The sequence below is a fragment of the Xylocopa sonorina genome, chromosome 1 (assembly GCF_050948175.1).
Source record: "Xylocopa sonorina isolate GNS202 chromosome 1, iyXylSono1_principal, whole genome shotgun sequence".
Lineage (NCBI taxonomy): Eukaryota > Metazoa > Arthropoda > Insecta > Hymenoptera > Apidae > Xylocopa > Xylocopa sonorina.
Window position 1 is genome coordinate 16,014,826 of NC_135193.1, and position 25,717 is coordinate 16,040,542.

At 46.2% G+C, this 25,717-nt stretch overlaps 1 protein-coding gene across 4 annotated transcripts in view; it reads right to left on the reverse strand.

Annotated features, from left to right (window-relative positions):
- Positions 1-10,093: 10,093 nt before the first annotated feature.
- Positions 10,094-25,717, reverse strand: part of LOC143432551 (uncharacterized) — a 62,639-nt gene continuing 47,015 nt past the window's right edge. For 2 of the 4 annotated variants that reach the window (XM_076909215.1, XM_076909214.1), the window contains 3 exons: positions 18,478-18,548; positions 11,553-11,822; positions 10,094-10,350 (listed from right to left, as the gene is read on the reverse strand). In XM_076909215.1, the coding sequence (XP_076765330.1) occupies positions 10,234-10,350; positions 11,553-11,822; positions 18,478-18,548 (458 nt within the window). In that variant the 3' untranslated portion in view covers positions 10,094-10,233. The remainder of the gene's footprint in view (positions 10,351-11,552; positions 11,823-18,477; positions 18,549-25,717) is intronic. The other 2 variants (XM_076909218.1, XM_076909217.1) reach the window with 1 other exon arrangement.

Here is a 25,717-nt window from a genome sequence, read left to right on the forward strand (position 1 = left end):
AGCGTATAAATATATACATATATAAATACGAGTATAAATAAAAACGAGCACGAGACGAGACGAGGCTATAAATATTATAAATAGATGAGAATGATGAGAATGAACGCCGTTTCGAACCGATTTCTTCTGATCGAACGGGGGAGGGGGGTGGGAAAAGCGTCCCTTCGAGTCTCGCCGACGAGTAATTGTATTCTTTCTCTCTTCACGCTATTGAAAGTTTTTATTGTTGTATCATTCCTATCATTATGTAATTATTGTAATTAGAGAACTCGCTATTAATATTATTGCAATTATTATTATTAATATTATTATTATTATTATTACCAATAAATGCTGTTACCATTTGTAATTCTCTTTCAGTGGCACGATCAAATCCCTTTTCTTTCATTATCGACGAGCTTCTCGCGACTTAATCCGCGGACTTTGACTAGGTTTATACTCATCGTTGTTTGAATAAAACGAAGATTTATTCCACGTCCTCTCCTTCGAATTTCTTTTTCTTCCACTGCTCATCTCGCTACGCGAACGTCGTACGAGTTGACTCAACGTTACAGATCGAAATTCGAACTTCGAAATCCATACAAAGCGCGACAGAGGGTAAACCACCCGAGCCAACGTTCACCCCTCTCGATTATCATACGCGAGGAATTATCGTCGATAGAGAATTTCGCCGAACAACCAAGTAATAGAGGGCAACGGATCGAACGTGGAACGCGATTAATCATTGACCAGGGAATCTGGCTGGCTCGGATCAGGCTCGTTTCAGGCTCCACGATCCACTCGGTGTAATTCAGGGTTAAACGGCCGTGCCAATTAAGCAGACTACCCCTTAACGGCGAACCCCTTAACGGCCCAATATGTTTTCCGGCTGAGTTTCGTTAGTCGAGGTTCCTCGACCCTTCCCCACCCTCTCGCCCGCCACTTCCACCCGTCTTTCTCTCTTTCCCTCCGCTCACAGTCCTCCACCCACGGCTCGAACCGCGTATAAAAGAGAGAAGAAGCATCGTTTCGAAGCGAGATTTCCCGACGGCTAGGTTTTCATCGAGGCCGCTTTCCTCAGCGACGTTCCGCGTGCGACGAACGAGGCTGCTCGAGGCTCGTCCGGTAGGAGACGGAGAAAGGATAAAAACGAGAAACGGGAGGAAGACGGACGACGAGGGGGTGGCAGGAGGAAGGAGAACGTTACAGCACTGACTGCACGACACCGTGACGCAGCCACGGGGGCAGATTGGACAGTTATTGCATTCTGGGTAAGATTAATTGATATGGGGACCGCGGGGGTGGCTGGGACGCGCCGCCCGCTTAAATCGTGTCTCAGGAACGGGGATGAGAGGAACGGTGATTAACCGATTGCACCGTGAACCAAGTGGAACCGAAAACCAGCCCTTTCTCTCTCTCTCTCTCTCTTTCTCGCTAGCCCCCTTTCTGGATACGCTTCATCCCCTCTCTGATAGCTATTGAGTAATAGAGAGCCTCTCATTATTAAATAGCACGGGACGATGTCCTGAACGCTCGCATTCGTTCGCCAGTTCGCGTAATGACGTGATTACCGGGAGCACCGTATCGTCGGCCAGATTTATTAAGCCTGTTCATTTCCTCCGGACAGGTACGCTGGGAATCTTCCTCTGCAGTTCCCAGCTCGATCTAGCTACGCTCATGACGTTTACGACGGCCCTTCCCGATCCTGGCTGCGAGGCTCTAACTCCACGTGAGTTATCCCCCTGAATTTCTAGCCGAACTGCTTTCGTATTACGTTTCGAAAAAATGGCAAAAGGAACGTCTTTGTCGATCAAGTACAATTTTCGTTATTATCGTATGACATTAGTTGCTTTTTCTTTTTATAAAGAAAACGATAAGGAAGCGACGTTTATTTAGCAAAGTCTGTCGCACGAATTCGAACAGCCTCCCTCGATTCCACCCTTGCAGTGCCTCGGACACCCGAGCTGGACGATCTGCATCGAACATCAGGAAGATTGCCCGACGGAGCAGACAATTCCAGCAAGTGCCAGGGCCAGCGCAATTCCCGTTGCGTTCAACGGCACTCCGTGTGTGCGCCAATTTCGAGTATTTCCGGTGCTTCCCGCAATTTTCCACCGGTATAACCGGCGGATGCAGCCAGCGGATGGTTGCCACGGGCTCCTCGTCATATCGCGACCAGAAAACGGCTGTCCAGGGTCGTGTCGTTTCACTGGCGAAGATGACTGCGGAACGTTCGAACGCGTTCAGAGGGGGGAGACGGAAACGGCGTTATAGAAGCCGCATGCGGATACACCTTATGACTATTAAGGTATTCACGGCTCCTCGGAGGACGACTCACTTTGAAATATGACATCTTGGATCATCCTCTGCATACCACCGAATCACCCTCACTCCACTCTTGCTTACCATCTGAAACGCACCCCCTCGCGGTCCCAGTTTTACCATTCTCTCCGCGCCTGGTCCTTTTATTTCGCGTATCCACCATGGACGAGCGGAAGCCTCTCTCTCTCTTTCTCTGTTTCTGCGCACAGTTTTCCATATTATTTACAACCTCGTTCCGCGTGTTACTTCGCAATAACTCGAGCGAAGCGGAACGGAACCCAGTTGAACGCGACTGTGTCACCAAATTGGTGGAAACCGGAGAACGTCGTAACCTGTCCCGCTCCTGACACCCCTGAGTGATGTACTATCGCGCTGAACCGACACCACGACGTGCTCGCCTGACGGAGACACGCCAGTCGATATACGTAACTATGAATATTAATACGTTCCTCGTAGTTTTTGCTAAAACAATTTGAGTTTGTTCTGCATCGACGCGCGAACAAGATAAATGAAATTGATTTAATCGTAATAATTAACTTCTGTATATATGTTGCGAAGTGACAAGCGTAACAGCTCGCGTCAGGATGATGTATATATATATATATATACACGTGGAAGAGAAAGAATGCAAGATTGATAATATCTCGCAATTGCGATGAAATTAACGTGAAACGTTGCCACGGGGGTGTAAAGGCGAGTGAATGGAAAACAATTGTTGATGAAATCCCATTTTTCGCGGAACAAGGGTAATCTCGTTTGCGCGGGGAGGATTCGCCCGTCAGTCAAGCGGTTGTACCGCGTCGCGGATTAAAAAAATGTCAATTCGTAATTGTTGCCCGCGCGTTACGTTGTCCAACGGTTAATGGAATTTTTGAGAAGGAGATTACACCTCGCGTTTCATCCAATTTGCCCGCCGCGCGCCATGTGCTAATTCCACCACCGTTCGTCGTACCGCGTGGACCGTGACATCGCGGATCTTCCTTCGACCGACAACTTCTGTCTTTTATTTTCAAGTGTTACCTATTTCCACGAAGAATCCTTAATTCCTATCTACGATCGCGAGCATCGAAATCATCGAGTATCCTGTTAGAACGATGTCCCACTCGTCTCGTTTCTGAAACGCGAGGGCCACACTTTTTCACGGGGACGTCACCAAAGCGACAGTCTGTCGGCAGTTCCATTTGTCAGTAGGCTCTCCTAATAACGAGCAGAGTCTCCCTTACGTCGACAGAGTTTAAACAAATAGCCTGTGAACAGAGCGCGAGGAATAAAACAAACGCTGGCTGGCACTGGCTAGAAGAAAAGGGCACGCCGCACGCCCCGACGCGATCCATCAACCGGTCTCCCGGCTTCGACCGACTCAATAGACCCTAAAGATCGATCGAATTCTTACCTAGCTCGGGTTGAATTTAAATATCGAACGCCCTCCGCACTTTCCATCCACTCGATAACTTTATATCGCGCTCTTTTAATCCTGATTAAGACGGACCAATAAATAAGTCTATTTAAAACCCGTGGAACATTTTCACCAATACTTGCGCATCGTTCTATCCAGATCGAGAGAGCTAAAAATTTCAATTGGTACGAATTCAGGATAAATTTAATTAATCGAGCGAATAAAAAGCTCGAAGCGCGCGAGGAACGACGGTTTTAAAAGGAGCGAAGAAGCGTCCTGGAAAAATCGTTAATACGAGGAGGTTCCACGAGGAACGCTGTGGGACCTGTAAAAGAGCCGAGAAATAGGTCTATCGGCGGAATACGTGGGCGATGACGACGTTCCCACGGGAGCTAGATTCATTACCGATCTTGAATAAATGATCGCGCCGCGCCGTGAACGATTGGCAACGAATAGGAAGGATACTTTCGGAAAGTGATTATTCGCTCGACGATGTCCTGTTCGCCAGGACGGGATCGACCCCCGAGGACGAGCATCGTGGCCGGCTGTGTCGCCATGTATCTTCCTTCGGCTGCATCATTGATGACCGCACAAGTCGTTTCGTTCTGGAGCTACGAGCGGCTGCGCGTCGATACGGTTTACCTTCGACCGTCGCGTGATTAATCGACGCGTGCACGCGATTTCAGCTTTTCGAATTTACGACACTTGGCTGCTCTTACGAATTGTCGAAAGATTCTCAAGAGAAGAGCGATCTAAAGGCTCTTAACAAACCTCGATCATCTCCAAGCTAACGTCAGACAGTTTTAAGGAGTACCCTCGAAACCATACCACGCGATAACAAATTGAAATGCAATCAACCGTAGTCCTCTCTCTCTCCCCAGTCCTGTGCATAATTTCGCGAGCGTCCTCGCGGACGTATCGACGCCTACCTGGACCACGTAGCGGCCGTAACTCAGTTTCGAAACGGATCGCCTCCCAGGAATACTTTATGCGTGGTGCACGTCATTCGAGCGGATCCGTGGGCTGCGCGACGCCGCCTGGGTACGAGGACAAGGATCTTAGGTATTCTACGCGTCGTGCAGGACGACTGCACCGTGTCGAACGCACACCAACCCCCGTCAGATCGAGGAGAACCGTGGGAGAAGCGGCGGAGGGTGGCGAGGGCGCGACCACCCCGTTCCTCGCGACCCGCCACGGAGGGAACTGCCAGCGAGAGGTCTACGGATAATCATATAAGGATGACTAGGGCCGTGGAAAGGTGGCTGGGTATCAACTTTTGATCCTTCGATATCTCGAACGACACGGGCACCCCTTCCAACGGCGGCTCGTCGGTATTCAAACGGCTCTAACTCGATATAAGCGCCGCTCCCCAAGGCATCCTTCGACGAGGACGACGACGAGGAGGACACCTATCCGTACCGCCCGCAGCCCCTCACCCCGGCCACTTACACTCGGCTCTTCAGCGAAATAAGAGTATATCCTCTTGCGCGGCCGGGCGAATTCAATTTGCATCCTGGCTTCCATTTACCGCTTGTCTTTACTGGCGGTTATTGGATCGTATTGTGATCTCCGACCTCGATGGGATCTTTATTTGGATGTGCTTGCTTGCGGAAGCGAGAACGGTTTTTAGGTGTAAGGAGACGCGGTTTGTTCTGAGATGTAACGTGGACGTTTCGGGGGTGAATTGAGTGGGTTAAAGCGATGGAGCTGGATTTTTAATTGATTTTTAGAGATAGAGTCGGTATTGTATGTTTCTGGGCGTGTTTTTTGTTTTATATTCTGTTTAAGGAATAAGTAGTGTGATATTGGAGATATTGCAGGGGTTTTCTAGGGTTTGAGGTAATTGATATTTTAAGGGTTGGAAATTTGCGTTGGGTTGTTCTCGTGTGAGGAAAACGTAGGTTTCTATCTGACTATCGAGTGGACAGTTAAGGTTCGTTAGTTATTGATCGTTGATACTTGCCGAGAGATGGTAACGTTTGGGCATTAAAGTGGAGTCGCAAAATATCAATGGTCGGAGCGCAAAGTTTAAAAGTTACATTCGATTTGATCGTTGAAGTTGATAGAGTCGAAACGTATGGACGGATCCTTTCTTTCATGTCTGCTATTTAGTGTTACATTTTTTTATCTATTATTGATTGCCCTTATTTACTATTGATTGCCCTCTTAATATTATACTTGCTAATTGCTTTAATCAATTTTATCGAATTTTATATTTGATTTTATTCCAATGATACGTGTACAAATGAGTTATTAACGTGTTTAATTGTGTGCTTAGGGCTAGGAAGTCCTGGAGTCATAAACGAGATGAAAATCGTAAAAAATAGCCCAGCTCGTCATAAAGGAACTTCTAAGTTCGAATATTCCACAAATTTCCTTGAAGTTTTATTAAATTAATAATGTCCAACCAAGCGATAGAGCACAATTAGAACCGTTCTCTGTCGAATTTGGTAACATTGCGCTTAATGCAATTGGTAACAACGCTTTAAGCGAGCAATGTATTCTATACCTACATCGATACTAAGGAGTCCCTCTTATCATTCTTGTATCACATGCGACGTTATCAGTTGGGAATAAGACCGTGGCGCTACTGTGAGAACAAGAATTATATTTGAATGCATTTAAAAAGAAAATGTGTATGAAACGACAAAAAGTATCCATTTCTCTGCAATTCTGGTATTTTAGTCCCCGCGATACAAAATAGCATGAAACGATAGCGTCTACGAGCACTCTGACTTATTTTCTGTCAGTAAAACGAAAGAACAGATAGTAACTCTGAGTGGAAACTCGCGCAACTGTGACAACTAACGATACAAATTCCACTGATTTTACTTGATACTACATTATACGTACGATTACTTTTAATTGTTAGACTTTTACACGTTGGAAATATGTTCAAAGACTGATGGAGAAGGACAGGAGACGAAGGAGACCACGTTGAATTGTATTTTATAATATTTTAATGGTAGTCATATCCAAGAGTACGCCATCGCGTTTCGCAAGAATTATTCCTCTCTTAATTACGTCTTACGTCACTATAAAACGATTAGAAGCCACGTATTTTTATTCCCATTTAACATTTCCCCGAATCGTCGCGTCTCTTGCTCTGGGTTTACTCTCGATTATTCGGAAAAAAGATTATTCAACTGCGTTTTTACTTTCGTCGATGAGAGAAAGCCAATCGGACGTCGCGTGGATCGCGTGAAACGAACGATCTTATTATATATATATGTCGATTGGCTGCTTGAATTCAATCGGAAGAGAGAAAAAGACGAAGATGCCTGGAATTCACGAACGTCAACGCGTAAAAACGAGAAACGGATCGTAACGTTATCAAAATACAATCGCTTCGACAAACAAACGAATTCAATTAACACTAACTAACGACGATCCGTGGCATCCGTCCATCCTCTTCCGTTCGCAACTAGCCGATTAAAGATCGTTTATACTTCCCTTCTATCTACACGTAACAACATCGCTGATAATATTCTGATTATTACAAACACATCTCTACGGCATTTTCATCAAGCAGACAAAATGATCTTATCGCGATGGAAAGTTAGAACGTAAAAGTTCTGCTAATGAAGACTCCTCTGTCGAGACAATTCGCGATCAGCGTTGTATTTGTCTAGAAACGTCGAGGAAAAAATGGCAGCGATACGTAAGAATTTAAAACAACACTCCTGGAAGTGTAAAAACGGGCGAAACGATACTATTGACCGACTGACGCAAACGCGTGGCCACGATTGTCCGCTGGGAAGTGGCTCTATCTACTTAAAGAAGCAAGTAGAACGTTCCTCAGCAAAGTGTCTCGATCGACGTCTCGACAGTCATCTTCTCATCTCTTCGATTGGCATCAAACTTTCGTACGTTTCGATTGCCATCGTGTCGCGTCTCAAATATCAGCAGCTTCTATTCGTACACACGTGATCAGATCACGGATCAGTAGAACGTGTCGATCTTTCGTCCTTACGAGCAACTTGCTAAGGAAAGAAAGAGATCTTGCCACACGTTTGCGTAACAACGTAACGGAACACGTGAAGATTTGGATTTGACACTGGAGATGTATAAAACTCGATTGAAACTTCTAAACTTTCGCTCCCTTAAAATTCTCCTGTCTCATCGAAGATTCGACCAGCCTGGCAACAAGAAGAACACGCGTTTCCCCTTCCGTCGAGAAGGAAACGTTAACACGTTAAAAAGATCGTTCTGGTGAAACTTGCGAGAGTATTCAGCCTCCATCACCACGATTCATTTCTTAATACGTAATCTATAGGATAGTTTAGAAGGAGAGACTTCGATAGCGGACCACTAAGCTTACGAGCGTCGATTAAACTTTAGTTTGGCACTTGCATTCTTGAACGCGACTATAACCCCACTCACACTTTGCATTCAGTTTCGACGTGGATTTACACGTTAATCGCCACTATCCGTCGATTCTTTCCTCGATATTCGCTCGCGTTTAGCTCCACTCAATTCATTCACGATCCTAACTCAGGCCTGGCTTCGTTTATCGTTACACCGTTTGTAACAATCGACTCTTATCCATTCTACCTGATTGTTAACGACGAATTGAGATTTCCCTGAAACGTTCGACAGGAAATCGAGCAGTGGTTACTTTGTTTCGTCTCGCGTGTTGCAGTTTTAAGTGCGCCTTGGACAACGAAACGAGAAACGTTAGTAATTTCTCGTATAATGTTTGAAGAAGAAACTCGAAGCATCGTTGAAATTAACGACACGCTCTCGTTGGCGAGATTTCGAGAACGGCAGTCGACGTGTTGGTGACTTAAGCGCAAGACACTTAATGGAGAATAGCGATTTTGCGAAACTTAATCGTACACGCGCGTATCGATCTTGCACGCGTGAATTTTATTAACCAACGATTCACGCTTTTTCCCTCTGCTCGTGTCATTATCTCCATTTTTTCCATTTCTTATGTTCGCAGAACTATTCCCTCGTTCGTTTCGTTTCTTCAATAGCTATTCATCGTTCGCGAGCACACGCCGTTTAACAACGTACATAGGTACTTCACTAATCTTAATCGAGTAAGTATAATAATAAAACGTGTAGTAAATATAATGTATATACGTATGTATATAATATATATATATATAATCCTCACATCGTGTACGTTTGACAGACAATTTTAAATGTCGCCTAATAGTAAATGCCTTAACCACGTTACACCTTCTCTGACTAGATCGGAATTATTAATATCGTTATTATTACTATTATTATTAGGGTTATCGTTTATTAATTATTAATTATAATTATTATCGTAATCGCTAATAGATTAGAAATTTGGCGGATTCTCCTCGTTTGTCGCGTGTCGTTACGCGTCGATCAATAAATTCGTCCAATTTGAGCCAGACGAGCGTTTCTTTTTATTATTATTATTATTATAATTATTATTATTCCTCTTCTTTTCTCTCTTTCTCTCTCTCTCTCTCGATAGTATTTATTGTATATTTCGTTTCCATTCACGTGTTACCACGTATCGCCCGGGATTGAACGTCGCGCGTGTGAATTTTCTCGCGCCTCGATGACAATAGGTCTGTAGAAATATTGGAATAAAAACGTGAAACGGTGAGCCTCGATGTTCTCATAAATTCTCGCGGCCAGCACGATCACCGACCGACCGGTTTCCACGTTCGCGCGGTTACGCGCGTTTCTGTACAATAAATATCCCTAGGTACGCGTAAGCCTGCGTCTCGTTTCATACAAAAAGAGAAGAAACAATCAGGGCGGGAGGGGGAGGGGGTTGCGTGACTTATCTCGTTAAATATTGTCCACAAATTATACATTTGTCGTTTTGCGATCGTGTCGTTCCGTTAATTATCGTTAAAACAGTACCCGATCGTGGATAACAGGTGTACAGTGTGAATCACATGAGGTCGTGGTTCTAACAGATCGAATGCCTCTCTTCTTCGCTGTTCAGCGCGACGAAACTTCGTGTCTTCGTACTACCAAGTAACTCCTCACTGTGAACCATCTTGCGAACGAACGTAATTTAAATATATAAAACCTTAACGATTTATAACACACTTTCAGCTCTCTCTCTCTCTCTGTTTCTCTCTCTTCTATTCGTCCCTTAACGCCCTACTTCTCTCTCGTATATAACAGTTATCCGTCTCCTGTACACGCATAAGTACAATCGATTACAATCGACTTCGTAATCGTCGAGAAACGCAACGGAAACGTAATCAACGTTGGAGGAAGACGCGTGCGCGCGAACATTTTCGAAGCGTCGATGATGGTCGAGAGCCTTCGTGCTGACTTCCGCCCGCGGTGGATGTTCTTCAGGTGATCCTTTCGTGAAATTATAACAGAGAAGCCGTTCTTTTAATTCGTTTCCAATGGTATCCGAGCCCCGTGCGAGGTGTCTCTCCACGAGATCAATGTGAAAGCGTCGAGTATCGTTGGTTCATGGCGAATCCCACGTCCACGATGGATCCTCGGCGACTCGATGATTTTCGGTTCGTCAGCTGGCAGAGTAGACCGGCGCTGGGTCGATTTCTGAACGAGATGCTCGGCTGCTACTGTATGGAACACGTCAGCGGATGCGACAAAGCGTGGTCCAGTAAAATGGGCGTGCCTGCAGCCAATTCGGTTCTCGCGTCGCCGAAATCGTCGTCGCAATCGAAGTAAGTGCCCTGGAAATAAAACAGAGAAAGGATCGATGAAGTTGTTACCAGATTCTTTATCCTTGAGTCGTTGAGATTAAACGCATTCTCCAACCGCGAATTTTCTGCCGCCAAGGCGCTTTGGTTTCGCGAGCTGACAATTAAAAGGCTCAAAGCCGCCATTAGTGAAAACGTCTTCGAGCAAAAGAGGAAAGTATCAACCTTGAAGATTCAATGCTGACCCATTTCAACCTTGGAGAGCTTAACGTCGTAACGCAAAGATCCTCTGACCGTAAAGCCGGAGGAACAGCAGCTTTGTTGTAAATATAGAAAGCAACTCCATGGTCGACGGTCTCATTAACGTTTCTGCGCGTTGCTCGCCAGCAGAGGAGAGGAGATTTTCTCGTTAGCATTCCGAATTCTGTGGTCGAGTATATGCGTGCGCGTTTAAAATTTCCACACGGCCCGAGTTGCGTCGGGTCAACCGATACGCGGCGGAAATTTTTAATTAAACTCGGACACCCGTTACCCGCGTTTCATTTTCTTTCATTGCCGCGCCAGCTGATCGCGCGCGAGCGCGCGCCACCCTTGAAAACTGGGGCAAAGAAATGTTTACGCGGAGGGAACTGGCAATCAATGAGAATTGCCCTTCGACTGTAATTGCTACACAGAGATTAGACGATTCATTCTGTATACGAGACAATATCCCTTTAACCTCCAAGATTACACTCGGCTAAGCGGTTACGCGAATGGATCCAATTACGCGTTGAAAACTGTTCTTCCTCCATCGAGAAAAAGATCGCAACAACGACTTTATACGAACTTCGTATGCGATCGGGGCTTTCTTCCTCCTTCGATCGAGAAAAAGATCGCAACAACGACTTTATACGAATTTTGTATGCGATCGAGGCTCTCTTCCTCCTTCGATCGAGAAAAAGATCGCAACAACGACTTTATACGAATTTCGTATGCGATCGGGGCTTTCTTCCTCCTTCGATCGAGAAAAAGATCGCAACAACGACTTAATACGAATTTCGTATGCGATCGAGACTCTCTTCTTCCTCCAATCGAAAAAAAGATCGCAACATCGACTTTATACGAATTTCGTACACAATCGAGGCTCTCTTCTTCCTTAGATCGAAAAAAAGATCGCATCAACGACTTTATACGAATTTCGTACGCAATCGAGGCTCTCTTTCGAGCGTTAGAGAACGATAAGAGCGCTCTCTCACCTGGCAATCGATGCAGCGGCAGCTGTCGGTCAGCGTACAGGTGAGACCAAGTATCTCGACGGCTTCTTTGTACAGTTCCGCGCTCGACTTCCGTTGCCTAGGCGGTGTGGTCGGCGCGCTCACCGTGCCTGATGGTCTTCTGCCCCTCTTCAGAGCCGAGGACGACCCTCGGGACAAGGAGGAAGTCGACGTCGATCCTCTTCGCCGTTTGTCACTCGTGAGCAGCGCTCGACCCGCTGGCGAGGCGAACAGTTGCAGCATGTCCATATCCTGAAACGCGATAATATTTGGTTAACCCGTAAAGAACCCGTGGAGATCCGTAAAATAGACTCAGCGATGTTAACCATCTTCTCGACGCGTCTAGGTTACTCGAAACGTAGCCCGCGGAAATTGGTTATTAATTAACAAAACTCCAACGCTCTCCAACCAGCGCGGTTTCTAATTCGTTTCGAAGTTCGCCAGTTTATAGTTTACGAATTTTCGCGAGGCAACTTCGTCGAGCAGCTAATTACGCAGTTTGGTAGAAAAGTTCCAGGTAGGACGTTCTAATTATTGTCCTGGCGAGCGTTCTTCTTGGTCGACTTCAAAGGACCGCGTCAGCGAACTCGGAGGGTTGATTGGCTTTTGTCAACGGTGTACACGCGGTCGTTTCCCCCCGTCCGCGTCGTTAGCCTCTCGTTAGCCCGCCGCTGGGGCGGAAGCTGTTCGCCGGTTGCACCGGAAGGGCATTATTCTCTTAACAAGGTAAGACGTACTCGCGAGCCGAGCGAGTCTCGGTCTTCGCCTCTTTCCCGCTGTCTCATTCGTTTCATATCGGCGAGAAACTCTTTGAGACTTGTTCGCCGCGAACACGCCCCACGGCGAGACGGATTTTTCTAACGACGCCACCGCGACGAGCACCGTCACGCGCCAAAAAGTTCCTGTCCACCCCCGTCTTGGTCCCCCAACCGCGAGGAGTGGAAAAGAGCTCTGGCGTCCGAAAGAAATTCCTCGCCTCCGGCTGGATTATTAAAGAAGAACGAACCGACAGCGTCTCTGAGAATGTGCTTGGTACCTTCAATCCTTTCGTACCAGTTCACAATCGCGATTAATATTCCAGGTAGAAGCGAAGTACTGCTGTACCTCTTCGGCTCCCTGAAAATTTTACATGTGGGATAAAGAATTCTGTAGCTTAATAAAGCCAGCTTTGAAGTACCACGTACGAAACGCTGGTACAGCTTAAAAAAAACTTCGCTTCGTTAATTAGAGTGCTCGAAAAGCTACTCGCTTAACTCCTTTGCTAATTCGCCCCGCGCTAGCCTGGGTTTCCATGGTAATTAAAAATTACAGCTATTTTATACCAGTCTGAAGGTCCAGGAAAAAAATTCGTACGACTTTCGTGGGGAACAGTGGTGGAAATGCTTCGAGAACAACTTCGCGGTTTCTTAACGTCGTAACAGTCATCGAAATTTGTTGGATTCTAATATGTAACTTGCTTCGTGATACTGAAAATGTTTTTTTAAGGGAAGATGGAAGACGAGGGTAGATCGAGAACAATGCCAAGGCAACCGTGGGATTAATAACGCGTTTCGAATGGCTGATTCGAAATCTTGACAGCACCTTAGAAGCTGAGCCCTCGGTTGTTGAAACGCGGCGCGGTGCTTAATCGATTTTCACGTACGACGGGAAACAGCGTGCTTAATTATCGGTGCTGGATCATTAAAAGCTCTTCCCTCGCTGGTAGCTGCGACGCGGCACGGGACAAACGATCGCGTTTAATGGTATTACAACACGGTGATCGCCACGCTGGAAGAAAATAATTGGAACGATCCGACTTACGCGACTTACGCTGGGATACCTCGTCAGGAAGACGCGGTGATAATTTGGCGCGCGGTTAGAAAAGTTTAGCGACACGTGAAAATATTTTCCAGCGTGACCCAAAATGCTCTGGAACGCGATCCTTTATTTTAATCGCATTTTACGTGATTACGTAAACGAAGAAGTGTTCGAATACAAGAGAGAGAGAGAGAGAGAGAGAGAGAGAGAGAGAGATGTACCATGGTATTTCGAATCGACGGATTTCAATTGGCGATCGAGCAATCTTCGTTAACGCGAGAAACAATCGGTAGCAATTAATCGACGCGGTTCCTAATTAACCGAATGTAAATGCAGCCTCGAGCTGTACGATTAAATACCTGGTTGCGTGCGATAATTTCGCGAGGAATTCATCGTTCGCGATTACCTCATCGCGACTCAGGGTATTTAAAAGAATGCTCGCGTCGCAGAACCGCGAGGTCCGCTCGGAAATCGTGGGATCGAAGCGAGCACGGTGAATACGCGTCGGTTAAAAGCCTTTCTGCCCCGGGGCTCGGGACTTTCGAACTATTACCAACCATAAACGTCCGCGGGAAACCGAGATGCTCTTTTAGAGCGCGACTCACCAAACGCGGAATTTTCGTTCTGCTTCTCGAAGGAGGATTTTAATGCATTCGATGGTATTTGCTCGCGAAAGAGTCAGGATCCTTAAAAGGAGTTCGAGCCTGTTCACTGGCCAAGTAGTCCTCGCTCGACCATTCCTCGTGGGATTTCAACGAATTGCTCTCGAAACTAGATACTTTTATACGTCACTGGACTCTTTCTCGTCTATACTTATCGATTAAATACTTTTACACGAGCAAAGCGTCTTAACCGAAATAAATTCGAACACATTCGTCCTGTTCGTTGTTTCGTTCTATCTCCATGCAGATCCACGTTGAATAGTTCATTTTCTCTCTCTCGAGGCGAGGGTCTTGATTAAACGGTTTTCGGTGGCGGTCCTCCCGGAGTTTGCGCAAACTTTAACCCAACATTGGCCGGGGAGATCGTATTTGAAAACCTAACAATCGTTCCGGTGAAAAGTTTTCGCCCGTCTGAGGGAAGCAAAGATGATGAAATTCTTTAGCCAGCGGTGCAAGGAGTTAATATTTGGCCGGTCGGTCAAAGTTTAACCCGCCACGGGACGAACTTCTTGCCGTTGATTTAAGTTTCATGAGCACGTCGACGATTCCGTGCCGTCGGTGGACAGACCCGATTAGGATGAACCCTTTCGACATATGCTGGCTCGATGGAAAAACGTAGCTGCGAGACAGCTGTTTTGTACAGAGACGGGAGTAACTTCCACGAGGACTTGTCGAAGAAATGTAACAGAAGTTGTTATTGCTTCAACTGTATCGTAAATATTGTCGAACGGTCTTAAAATTAGGACCAGCTTCTCTAATGCAATTTTCTAGTTAGAATCAATCAGCGATGGGAGTAACTTTCGCGTGAACTTCTGAAAGAAATCAAATAGCAGTTGTTATCGTTTTAATTGTATCGTAAGTATTCTCGAACGTTCTTAAAATTAGAATTCACTTCTCTAATGCAATTTTCTAGTTAGAATCAATCAGCGATGGGATTAACTTGCGCGTGAACTTGTCAAAGAAATCTAACAGCGGTTGTTATCGTTTTAACTGCATCGAAAGTATTTTCCAACGTTCTTAAAATTAGAATCCATTTCTCTAATGCAATTCTCTGATTAGAATCGATCAGAAATTTCAACGAGATACTTACAGATATAACGTTTCGTTTCAGTTCCAGCTTCCACGCAGGAATAACTTGAGATTATCCAAGAAATATACGAATAAAAACTACTTTTCTCTGATGAAATCCCGAAAATGCGCGTGGCCAAAGAAATTAATTCGCGGGTATTGATCCGGCTAGAACGGGGCGTAAAATGGCCAGACGTCTGCTGGATTGTTTTCCTCGCGAAGAGGATTCCACCCCCTGGCGAGCAATTGGTCGAATCTTTATTTCTGTCGCGACTATGAACGAAGCGTGGAGACGAGAACGTCGTCTGCAGAATCCGGCGACAAAAGAAGAAGAAGCAGCAGGGACTGGCAAAAGGGATCAAATGCCAGGAGATAACAAGTGGAAAGCTGATTCGATGTACCGGGTGCCCAGCCAGCCAGAGTCCACGATACTCCCCTGAGAGACGTATCCAGCCTCGCCTCTCGTATTTCCTTCGAACTCGCGCGAACTTTCTTCCAGTCCTTCAGCAGCTGATAAATAGATCGTTGGAAGGGACGAGTTAACGCTGGGCTCGACTACTTTTTTCGAGAAATTTCTGCGCTTCGCGTACACTGATGGAATCGTGATCGAACACCACACGAAGTTCTCTCGCGAGTTTGATGGAAGATTCCTGTTCCAGCGAAGAATCAAATATTCAATTAAGCGCTGTAATGTATCGTAACCTGTCATTGGTGCTCGAACCTTGAGAAACGACAAGTGTACAGTTTCTTCGAGTTGAACGTTTACCCTTTCGAGAAATGAATGTGTAGATGGTTTAATGGCACCACGATCGAGGACGCCTTCGTTGACTCGTTTCTAGAACGTTACTTACAACCACCGCTAAACTGTTTATCAAGAGACGTATCCTCTAATGAACTTACTTCCATCGAGTTTCCGGCTGTACCATGGTGGAACTTTCGCTGCACGTTGGTGCGCACTGTCAATACGATCTTGCGCTGGTGGAAGCTGCTTTCTACGTATTTTCGAGGATCCACGCGGTCGCGAGAAGAGAGATCGACAGGTTTAAGCGTTCTTGCGAAGACGTTCGTAAAGTACGCGCGAGCAAGATGGCGTCGCGGATGAGTTATTCTAGAATAAGAGTCAGTCAATCGAATACATATACTGAACATAGTCTCAGTGTAAATGTGACGGTAATCACTTTATTCTGCGATCTAATTGCCGTGAATGCGATTGATCGATCGATTCAGTCCGCGACGGGCGAGATACCGGAAATTCAGTGTCTACGTCACCACGGGATCGTGAACCAACTGCCTCGCCACTCCGCGAGACTTCAGCAAATTACATTCAGTCTTGTGTACAAGGCACACGAAACATCGTGTACACGGATAGCCAACGCACACACCGCTGGACCAGTTCAAGTTATATGACTCTGCTCGTCGATACGTATCTTCCATTAACGGTGGATCGTGTGTGCACAGGAACGAATATGAAGAGCGAGGAGACGTTGCGTGACACGCGAGGATAGGAGAGAGAAACATCGAGGAAAATTACTGGAAACAGGTGAAGCGGCTGCGCTGCTTCGATTTTATTGCTGTGCTGTAAAGATGGAGGAAGAAAGAAGGAAGGAAAAGAGAGGGGAAGAACGTTTCGTCCTGGGCCTGCTAATGGACTCATCAGTAAGGCTACCTAGCAGGCCCTGCCTTAGACGCTGGGATATTAGGGACAGTTCAGAACTTCTATATATTGGAAACGATGGGTCATCGGGTACTTTCAGGAAAGTGTAAATGGTGCTGTCCCTCTAGTGGCGAGTGCCGCCACACAGGGACAACAGGAAGGATGAATTTTTTTATTCTAGAACAGAACGAAAATGGAGGGAACAGGCGTAAGTAATGATTATAGACCATCGAGCTAATTTCAGACACACGTGGCTTCTAATAAATAATACTCTCTCAATTTTCCACCCCTAATTGCTCATCGTATCGTCTATTTTCGAACGAAAATTTGTTTATAACGTAATTAATTTTCGCTTAATATCCGTGCACACGCGCCATCAAGCTATTCCGCGGTGGGCTCGCTCGTATCGCGTTGTCGATTCTACCTGTTACTCTAGAGCAAAGAGAACGCCCGCGATCGACTGTAAATAACGAGTTGGCCTCCTCTGTACGATGCCTAATTAACTGAATTCATAAACGCGGCCGCGTAACCTGTTCGAACTCGATATTTTTCACGGCTCGACTGCAACATGGCGGATAATTGAGTGGCTCTGCCCGTCCGATGGACAATGATATGCGCACGTTGGTACACGGTTTGGCCAATGATTAATCTGCACGCCGCAATGGATCGTGTTACGTGAAACGAGTCACGCGTGAAACTGACACATCCATTTTTACCCATCCGTGGTGTTGCGCAACGTATCGTGCCGTTTCAATTATCGAGACGATACAGGCGCTGGTTACTTTTTTTTTTTTGGTCTTCTTTCCACCGTCCCTCGTTGTCTGTTGTTAGTCAGAGTAAAGAGGATAACAGCAATTTATTCGCAGGTCGAACAGCAGGCCCGCGTTACGCTCTCGTTTCGTTTATTTCGTTTAGTTTACACTTCGTTAATACCACGCACGCGTATCGATTCGATACCGTCGCTAGGTCGCGCGCGATGAACGCGAAATCGCCGCCGGAAACTCCCGCGCATACTACTCGATTATTAGCGAACGCGATCAAAATACGTGGGCATTTTAATTGAAAACGAAGAAGAACGCTCCGTTGTCGTTGCATTTAATTAAATCACCGAGTGCAGTTCGATTTTCCGCCCGTCGACGACGACAGGTACATTGTCCCTGATACAGTGTCACCGTTGCAACGTCTCCACCGTTTAATTCAATGAACGAGCAACTTAAGTGGAACGAGGCGTCCCTCGTTCCACTTGCGCTCGTCACTGATACGTTTCTCAAAATTCACGCCGTTGAACGAGTAAACGAAATTTGCCTGCTCTTTTACCAGTTTTTGTCGACACGTTTGCCAATTATTTGGCAATAATTGTATTGTGGCGGCCTTTCGACTATCGCCATTAGAGGGACAGCACAGCCTACAATTTCCTGAAAGTACTCGCTAACCTATCCTTTCCAATATATAGAAGTTCTGAACTGTCCCTAATATCCCAGCGTCTAAGGCAGGGTCTGCTAGAAAGCCTTACTGATGAGTCCACTAGTAGGCCCAGGACGAAACGTTCTTCCCCTCTCTTTTTCCTTCCTTTCTTTCTTCCTCCTTTATTCTATAGCTACCCGAAGCGCCGCTTCAGTATCAATTTCACGACTGTAAAAGACGGAGAATCGCACGCGGTTCCAACAGTTGGTCAGACTTGGAAGTTGTCCGCGGCTAACTAGCTTCCTCCCTGAATTGTACTCACCGGTAGGGATTCAGGAGTGTGGTCCAGCACGTATATGTTGTTCGTGTATCCATATAACACCGTGTCCAGATCTGAAATCCAAGGAGCGAGTTGAACATTAAATTGAATTCGACCATTGGCGACTGTTACGGCGAACGCGCAACGCGCAGGGCCGTCGAGCAGCTGCGTTGCGAGCGGTGTTCCAATTACGCGCGCAGCTAGATGGAAGCTTCTTATCAAACGCGCCCCCGTGTTTCTGTTCGATTCGAAATGGCCGAGGAAATTCAACACCGATATCGTAAAATCCAATCGCGCGTACAGTTCCACGGTTTTGTTACTGGAACACCGACGCTGCCGCTTATCGCGACGCCACTTTTCACTCGCGGAACGAAATGCTGGAAATCTCGCGTGACAGGAAGTCTGGCGATCTTTTAGAGCCTTGTTTAAAAAACAGGCTCGATCGAACGGGCTTTCGCACGGTCGACGGTGATTCGCTAATAAGTCAGGTCGTCGCATAATGAAGATGAAACTAATTTCAGATTTAATACGCGGTTAGTTACCGGCCGATCCCAACTTCCACGCTAATGCAATTTTTCTAAAGACTTTAACGAACTTTCTTGTCGCTCGAACGAGAGCTACGCTTATCGATGGAAAAATAATTAGGTGTAGACCTCCAGCTCGAACGAAAGTTTTCTGGAGACGATCCATCCAACCTCGAGTACGTCCTATAATAGTACCAGAAATAAAATCAATCTACATATCCGTCGAAAAAAAAATGTAAATAGAGAAACTCGTGTAAAAGTCGCGCGACGCGTGAACTCAATGATAAGATAGATCTTTAGTATTATTACTGAAGGAAAAAACGTGGGAATATCGTAAAGTAGAGGGGTATCGAGAGCAGAGGAACGTAGAGGCCATTCTGTATCAATACTTGGAGAATATACGATCCTAATGCCTTTCGAGGAACACTTGCAAACACCGATATATCACGTGGGATCGAGGAACCGGCACGATTTATGTGCTGAAATCTCAGACTGAGCTCAGGGGGAACGGAACGATTTTTCAGAATTATTACCCAGGCTATGCGGCTATCTGTCGATGAACGAGAGCCACTTCAGCCTCGATCGCGATTCATTTCCATGCGAAAGGTCTTTTGTCCCACTCGTTCCGCCGCGTTATATACCGCGGCTACGAGGAATCAATCGGATCCGAAGGCCATCCGGCAATCGGCGGTATATCGGCCGATATTTCGTTCGCCGTTCGCGCTTAGAAGAGACACTCGGATTTCATGACGGCGTGGCAGGCCATTTCCCGCCGAGTTTCGATAATTTTTCCAGCCGAGAACGCACCGCTCCGTCGAGCCGTGATTGATGACTTTTATGAATATTTTATGGCCGCCGCTTCGTCGCGAAATCATTGCCCATTAGCGGAAAAAATCGAAAATATTTATTAAGCTCTCGAGCGATGAACGCTACCGAGATTAAGTGTCCCCTCTATTTTTACGATCTGTGGAGGTATCGTCGATGGAAACGCTACGTTTATTTTCCAATTTTATATATAAAATTTCAATTAATTATAAGAGGAATTGATTAAGAAGAATCAATGAGATAATGTATCAAATGTATTTCATTCTGTGACATAGTATTTGGGATTTGACTGGAACTATTATAATGCTATTCCAGTTGTCTGATTATGCGCAGCGTAATTCTACTTGCGCGGTGAAGCAGGCTTCTAAGTTAGCTGTGTCCGACCAAACACGGACCTACGTCACTGGTTCCATCGAATACCACACACACAGCAACGAAATTACAATCTTCACCGATAATTTCCGTCAGCTATCATCGTAAACCGAAAATTACGTTAATTTTACACAAATATAACGATACCACCGTGCAAATTCGATCAATGAAAAAATATTCACGAACACCAGCGAACTCGTTTTTACATCCACGTTTCCATTCCCATTTGTTTCAGTTTCAGAATGACGTCGCAGCAAGACGCGCGCTATTAATCACCGATTTACAGCGTCCAGAAAATTTTCCCGCACACCGACGCGGAATCGTGGCGTTTCTAAATTTCCATTAATCAAACCGTTACGGTGGGTCTGGTTCGACAAAAGAAACGAAAGAGAAAACCACAGAGAGAGAGAGAGAGAGAGAGAGAGCCAGCAATTATTGTTTGCGTTGGTCCTCGATTAAACGAGCGTTTCCGGTGGCAGCTGGAATTTTTCGGTGGCCTGTGCGCTCGCGTTACGGAGGGCCAGTTTCCGGTCAGCTAATTCCGGGTACAGCTTTCGGCCAAGCCGTGCGGAATCCAGCCGGAAATAACGAATGAATTTATCCCAGCGACTGTTCTGCGCCAATGATCGCTGGCGAACGCGCGCGTACACACTGCGTAATGTTATTACCCTTCGCGTGTCCCTCTCTATCTTCCCTCCACCCTTTCGATTCGCTCTCGCCTGGCATCCGTTTCATTTCCATGGCGATCGTTAATTATCGTTGGTATCCGCGCGACTCTCTTCCCTTAATACTCGACCCGGCGTTTTCGAATCGCTGTTGGCCAGAATTCGAGCAAACGTTCCGATACGACGCTGATCGAACTGGATTCGAGACTTTGCGAACGAGACTTTAAGGGAAACGGTGATCGCCAGTCGAACCTGTGCTCGATAGAGAACTTCGCGGGAGTTCGGACGACGGTTTTGCAGATTAGACGATAGCCATCGATGATAAGGAAATTGGAGCTCGCTTTGAAATCGACAGTGGTGGTAATTAGGTCACTGAGGATGGTGGTAAGTCGCGTTGGTGATTAGCTACACGTTGGCAAGCGATGCGCGCGTAACAATTGCGTATTGCAGTTGAAAGTAATTTTTGAGAGAAATAGATGAGAATGGATGATGGTTTTGAGTTGTGTGAGAGTGTGTGTCGATCGAAGGTATTCGTAGGCTTGGAAAACCAACGTGAACAGCATTCGAGTTCAGCCACCGAACGAGCTTGTGCAGCATGCGAATGCGTCGCTGGAACTTGAGCGCGACGCTGAGCCGAGCTTGAGAAATCTTCCTGTATTATGTGGTAGACGACGGATATATTCGAGCGAACTCAATCCGTTCTATTTGGTTCCACGTGTTAGATGTTATTCTACCCAACGCAAACATGCACTTTCTGTTAAGAAATCGGTTTTAAACGGCACAATACCGTCGATGGAAATCCTGTTTCGTTCCTCGTGTACGGTTCTTTAAGCTGTATTTGTGTAACACTATACGTGTCTTCTGTTCATTGAAAATACTTTCACGGGAATAAAATATTTCTTCTTATTATTAATTGCAAGCTTTCGTGCGTAGAATGTGTTAAGATTAAGATGAATGTAGAGTTCGTAGAACTTCTGGAAGCGATCGACAGTGGAAGAAGAACAAAAATGGTCAGAAAATGGCAATCTGCACGAGATTCATTTTAATGCAAGAGTAATTTGTATTTTTATAAAAATATGAAGACGCGACACGCGAAGGTAATCGCGAGGAAGTGGATCGCGATTTTTCACCGCGCGCTTCGTATGTCCCACTTGTTTCCCTTTTTCTTCCGCGGGGCCCATTCATCTTCGTGGACTGCGTTCCCGCATTCCGACGAAAACCGTGCCACGCGTTACCCAGCAGGCGCGCCAAGAAAACGGAACGCGTCGTACATCAGACCGCGAGGATTTATTGCTAATTACTTTTCTATGCCGACCCGTTCGGCTCGTCCCGCCGCGTTTCCGTTCCCGTGGATTTATCGCCATTATTTTTGCCTCCCGCACGGCCCACCCGCGAAATATATCAACGGACGGGTTCGAACAATCGCGATACCACGCGACAATGAGATTTATTATCGCGGATCGTTACACCGTGACATTTATGCTTTACAAAGAGCCTGATAAGAGTCACGAACGGGACAATGAACCGCGCTATGGACACTGTTAAGGCAAATCTCTATCAATTTATCTTTTGCATCGAATCGTTCGATCACTTTACTTTGTAACCAACGAATCAACCTTATCAATGATTGAATTAATCAAAATTATAAAAAAAAACGAAGTAACTGAAGCTACGTTCACTTCACAGCGAAGGTGCATCAGGATCGCAATCCTGTTACGAGATTACGCGAAGCTCGATAAATTGTTCAAAGATGTAACCTGAGAGGATCGAAGCGATGTTATAACGATAGTCCACGAGGCGAAACTATTCAGCCGCGGTGATGGAACGGCGTGGAACACCGTTTAATGTCTCGCAAGCATCCGCTCCACTGATCTACAAATTCGTCCTATTAATCGCGGTTCCAACGGTAACGAACTGCCGGCCATAATTGCCAGCCTCGTCGCCGTACCTCGCTAATAGCAATCACACTGCTCGTTCGCGGATAATTTATCGTCGTTTACGGTTCCGACGACGGCTCGAACATTCAATTCTCCTCGTCCCGTTTCAGAAATTCTGTTTCCGGCTGCGTCTATGGATCACGGACACCCTCTGTAGAACGTTCGTTCGATTCTCGCTACCGATTCCTGCGAAAGTTCGTTCTGCACGCTCGAACCGTGTCGCGTATTGGAATCGCTCGTCGCGTGTTGGAGATTCGTTAAGCCATCAGTCATTCGCATCATTCGCGTTGACGCTTGAACGGTACACGCAGTTTACTTTGCAGTCGACCCTGTGAACCACGCGTCTAATTTACCCCCGTGTAGATGGAAATTAAATGCGATTAACGATTTTAGGTGAACTTCGCGTCTACGTGACAATAGATTTCCTTTCCACTTGGCTCGCAAGGTTTCGCGATATTATAGAGACGTGTTCTCAGCAAGATGTATCCAAAATCACCTAATCCACTCCCACATAGATGGAAATTAAACGCGATTAGCGATTTCTGGTGAACTTCGCGTTATCGTGTCAATAGATTTGCTTTCCACTTGGCTCGCAAGATTTCTCGATATTATTCTTAGAGACGCGTTATCAGCAAGATGTATCCAAAATCACTAGCTTCTCTACTTATCGCGTTACGCGCGACGATGCGTTCAGCGCACAGATGACCGCTGTCCCTCGGACGCCGCTTCGCGTCCTAACCTAACGCTCTCGAGGAAATGACGCGCTTGCTATCGGCGCGTACGTCAGGCTAGTCGACGCAATTTCCATGCAATCAAATGGCAAACAGTGCGAGACCGCGACGCTACGGACCGTATCCGCGAGCCGTGTAGTTCCATATGCAAATTGCGCGCCTACGACCTAGCACGTCGTGCACCGAAATCGAATCAATATTGCATTAGGAAGGCCAGATGCTACCGCGATCCCAGCACGGCCCTCCGCTCCGTTGCATAAATTATGTCGAAGCGCGATGCCCCTGTTCCTGATAAACGTGGCTCGCGTCGCCTCGTCGACATCGCTCGTCCACTGATTTTTTATGACCCACTCGCGATTATTTCGACAACCCCCTCGTGGAAAGACGCGATTCTCGTCCGCGAGGCCTGTTGCGAGTTTAAAGGGCGCGAGGTGGATGGATTTTGGGGTAAATCGTTGGTCCACGTTAATCGACGTTCCGTGAATGGGTAATTTCGGGAGCTCGTTGGTAATCTCTGTTTAATATTTGCTGATGCAGTCGACACTGGGTACCGAGATTTACTATTTATTCGACGCTGGCTTCTGGAGTGTTTATCTGTAGCGATTTTGGGATTCTGATGGAATTTTTTGTTTCCAACGGCTCGGCGATATTCGAAGCTGCGATTTTAAATAATTTTTTTTTTTGTGTAGATGTTGTTATTTGGAGTATGTGTGATATTTGATGTGAATATTTAACAGAAAATGTAACTTCACCTGCTGATAACTCTCATTCTAGTTAAATAATTACCAGTCCCTCTTATTCGTGATTTAAAAAGTTTCTTCTTGATTCTATCGAAGATAGTTCTATTTCAATTTATTCATCGCGGGGGAAATATCAGAACTGCAGGAACCGTGCTTGTTTTCGCTCGCATAAATTGCGTACGCGCCCAGTTCACGCGATAAACACGACTCCGTGTCTGGCATATGAATGACAAAAAATTGAACGAGACACGAAGTTATAACAGTTTACTTAGCAAAGTTTCCGTTCAAGTATCGCAATTACGACAACGTCGAAGGCAAACGCGATCGTTCGAACGAGACCACAACTCGCACCAGTGAGATTTTTCACTCGAATAAACGTAATTGTTTGTTTCCCGTCTGAGCATCGATCGTCAAGAACGTTGTCGCGCGAACAAAAATTACAGGAGCGATTTAAGCCCGTGAAGGAAATCGTTTCCACGGTCCATTATACGAGCGCGAGTGAAAAGCGAGCGTCAGAGTCGAAGATTGATTTTGTCGGAGGCAACAGAGCGTGGCAAGTTGTGGCGTTTGATATCGAGAGAGGAGCGATAGGTCAAGGGGCGAAGTCAACCGAGATTCCTGGATAACGCGAAACGTAGACGCGCGTTATTCGCGTTATTAACCGACGCGGAATGCCCCAGAGATCGTTTCGAGGATCCACTCTGAATGCAATCTGAAGTCGAAATAAAACTTTTCTCATTTACTCCTTACGTTATTATCAACGCGAGCCCCGCATCAGATCGATATCTCAAATATCGAGTCTCGACGAGGCTATAGCTCTCTGCGCCAGACATTTAAACCATCGAATAATAATTCGACCACCCACCTCTGCCCTCTGTTCACGGTTTACAGTTCGAAACTTGGCCAAACGAATGAAACCAGTTACACCGTTTGACACGGATACGAAACGATAGATTAGGGTCGGTGAAATCAAGCGAGCTCCTCGAAATGCTACGAGGCCCGCCACGGTTTCAGGGCAAATACACCGAGGGCCACTTGGCTAACGCTAAATAATTCATAGAACAGCCAGAACTACCGTCTATACCCGGTGCTACGCCAATAGCCATCGGACCGTTCATCAGGGAGTATTGATTGAGCCTTCGTAGTTTCCCTTCCTGGATTTCCTTGTCGCGATTCACCCCCAACTTCCACTCGACGCAATCAGACGACGTATGACATTTGCCAATGCCACGCGTAAGCCCGTGGAATTCGGTATTTGGAAGATGTAGACGTGGTTAGCGTAGCCTGATAAATGATTCATAGTTTGCTCGACGTCGCCATCTCTCTCCCCCTCTCTCACTCCTTCGTCCCCCTTTTGTTGATCTTCGAGAACACACCCCTGCAAACGTTCCAGCGGTTCTTAAGTCCCCCGGATAAGAAGGATTGCTCTATGTAGAAGAAGATGAATAT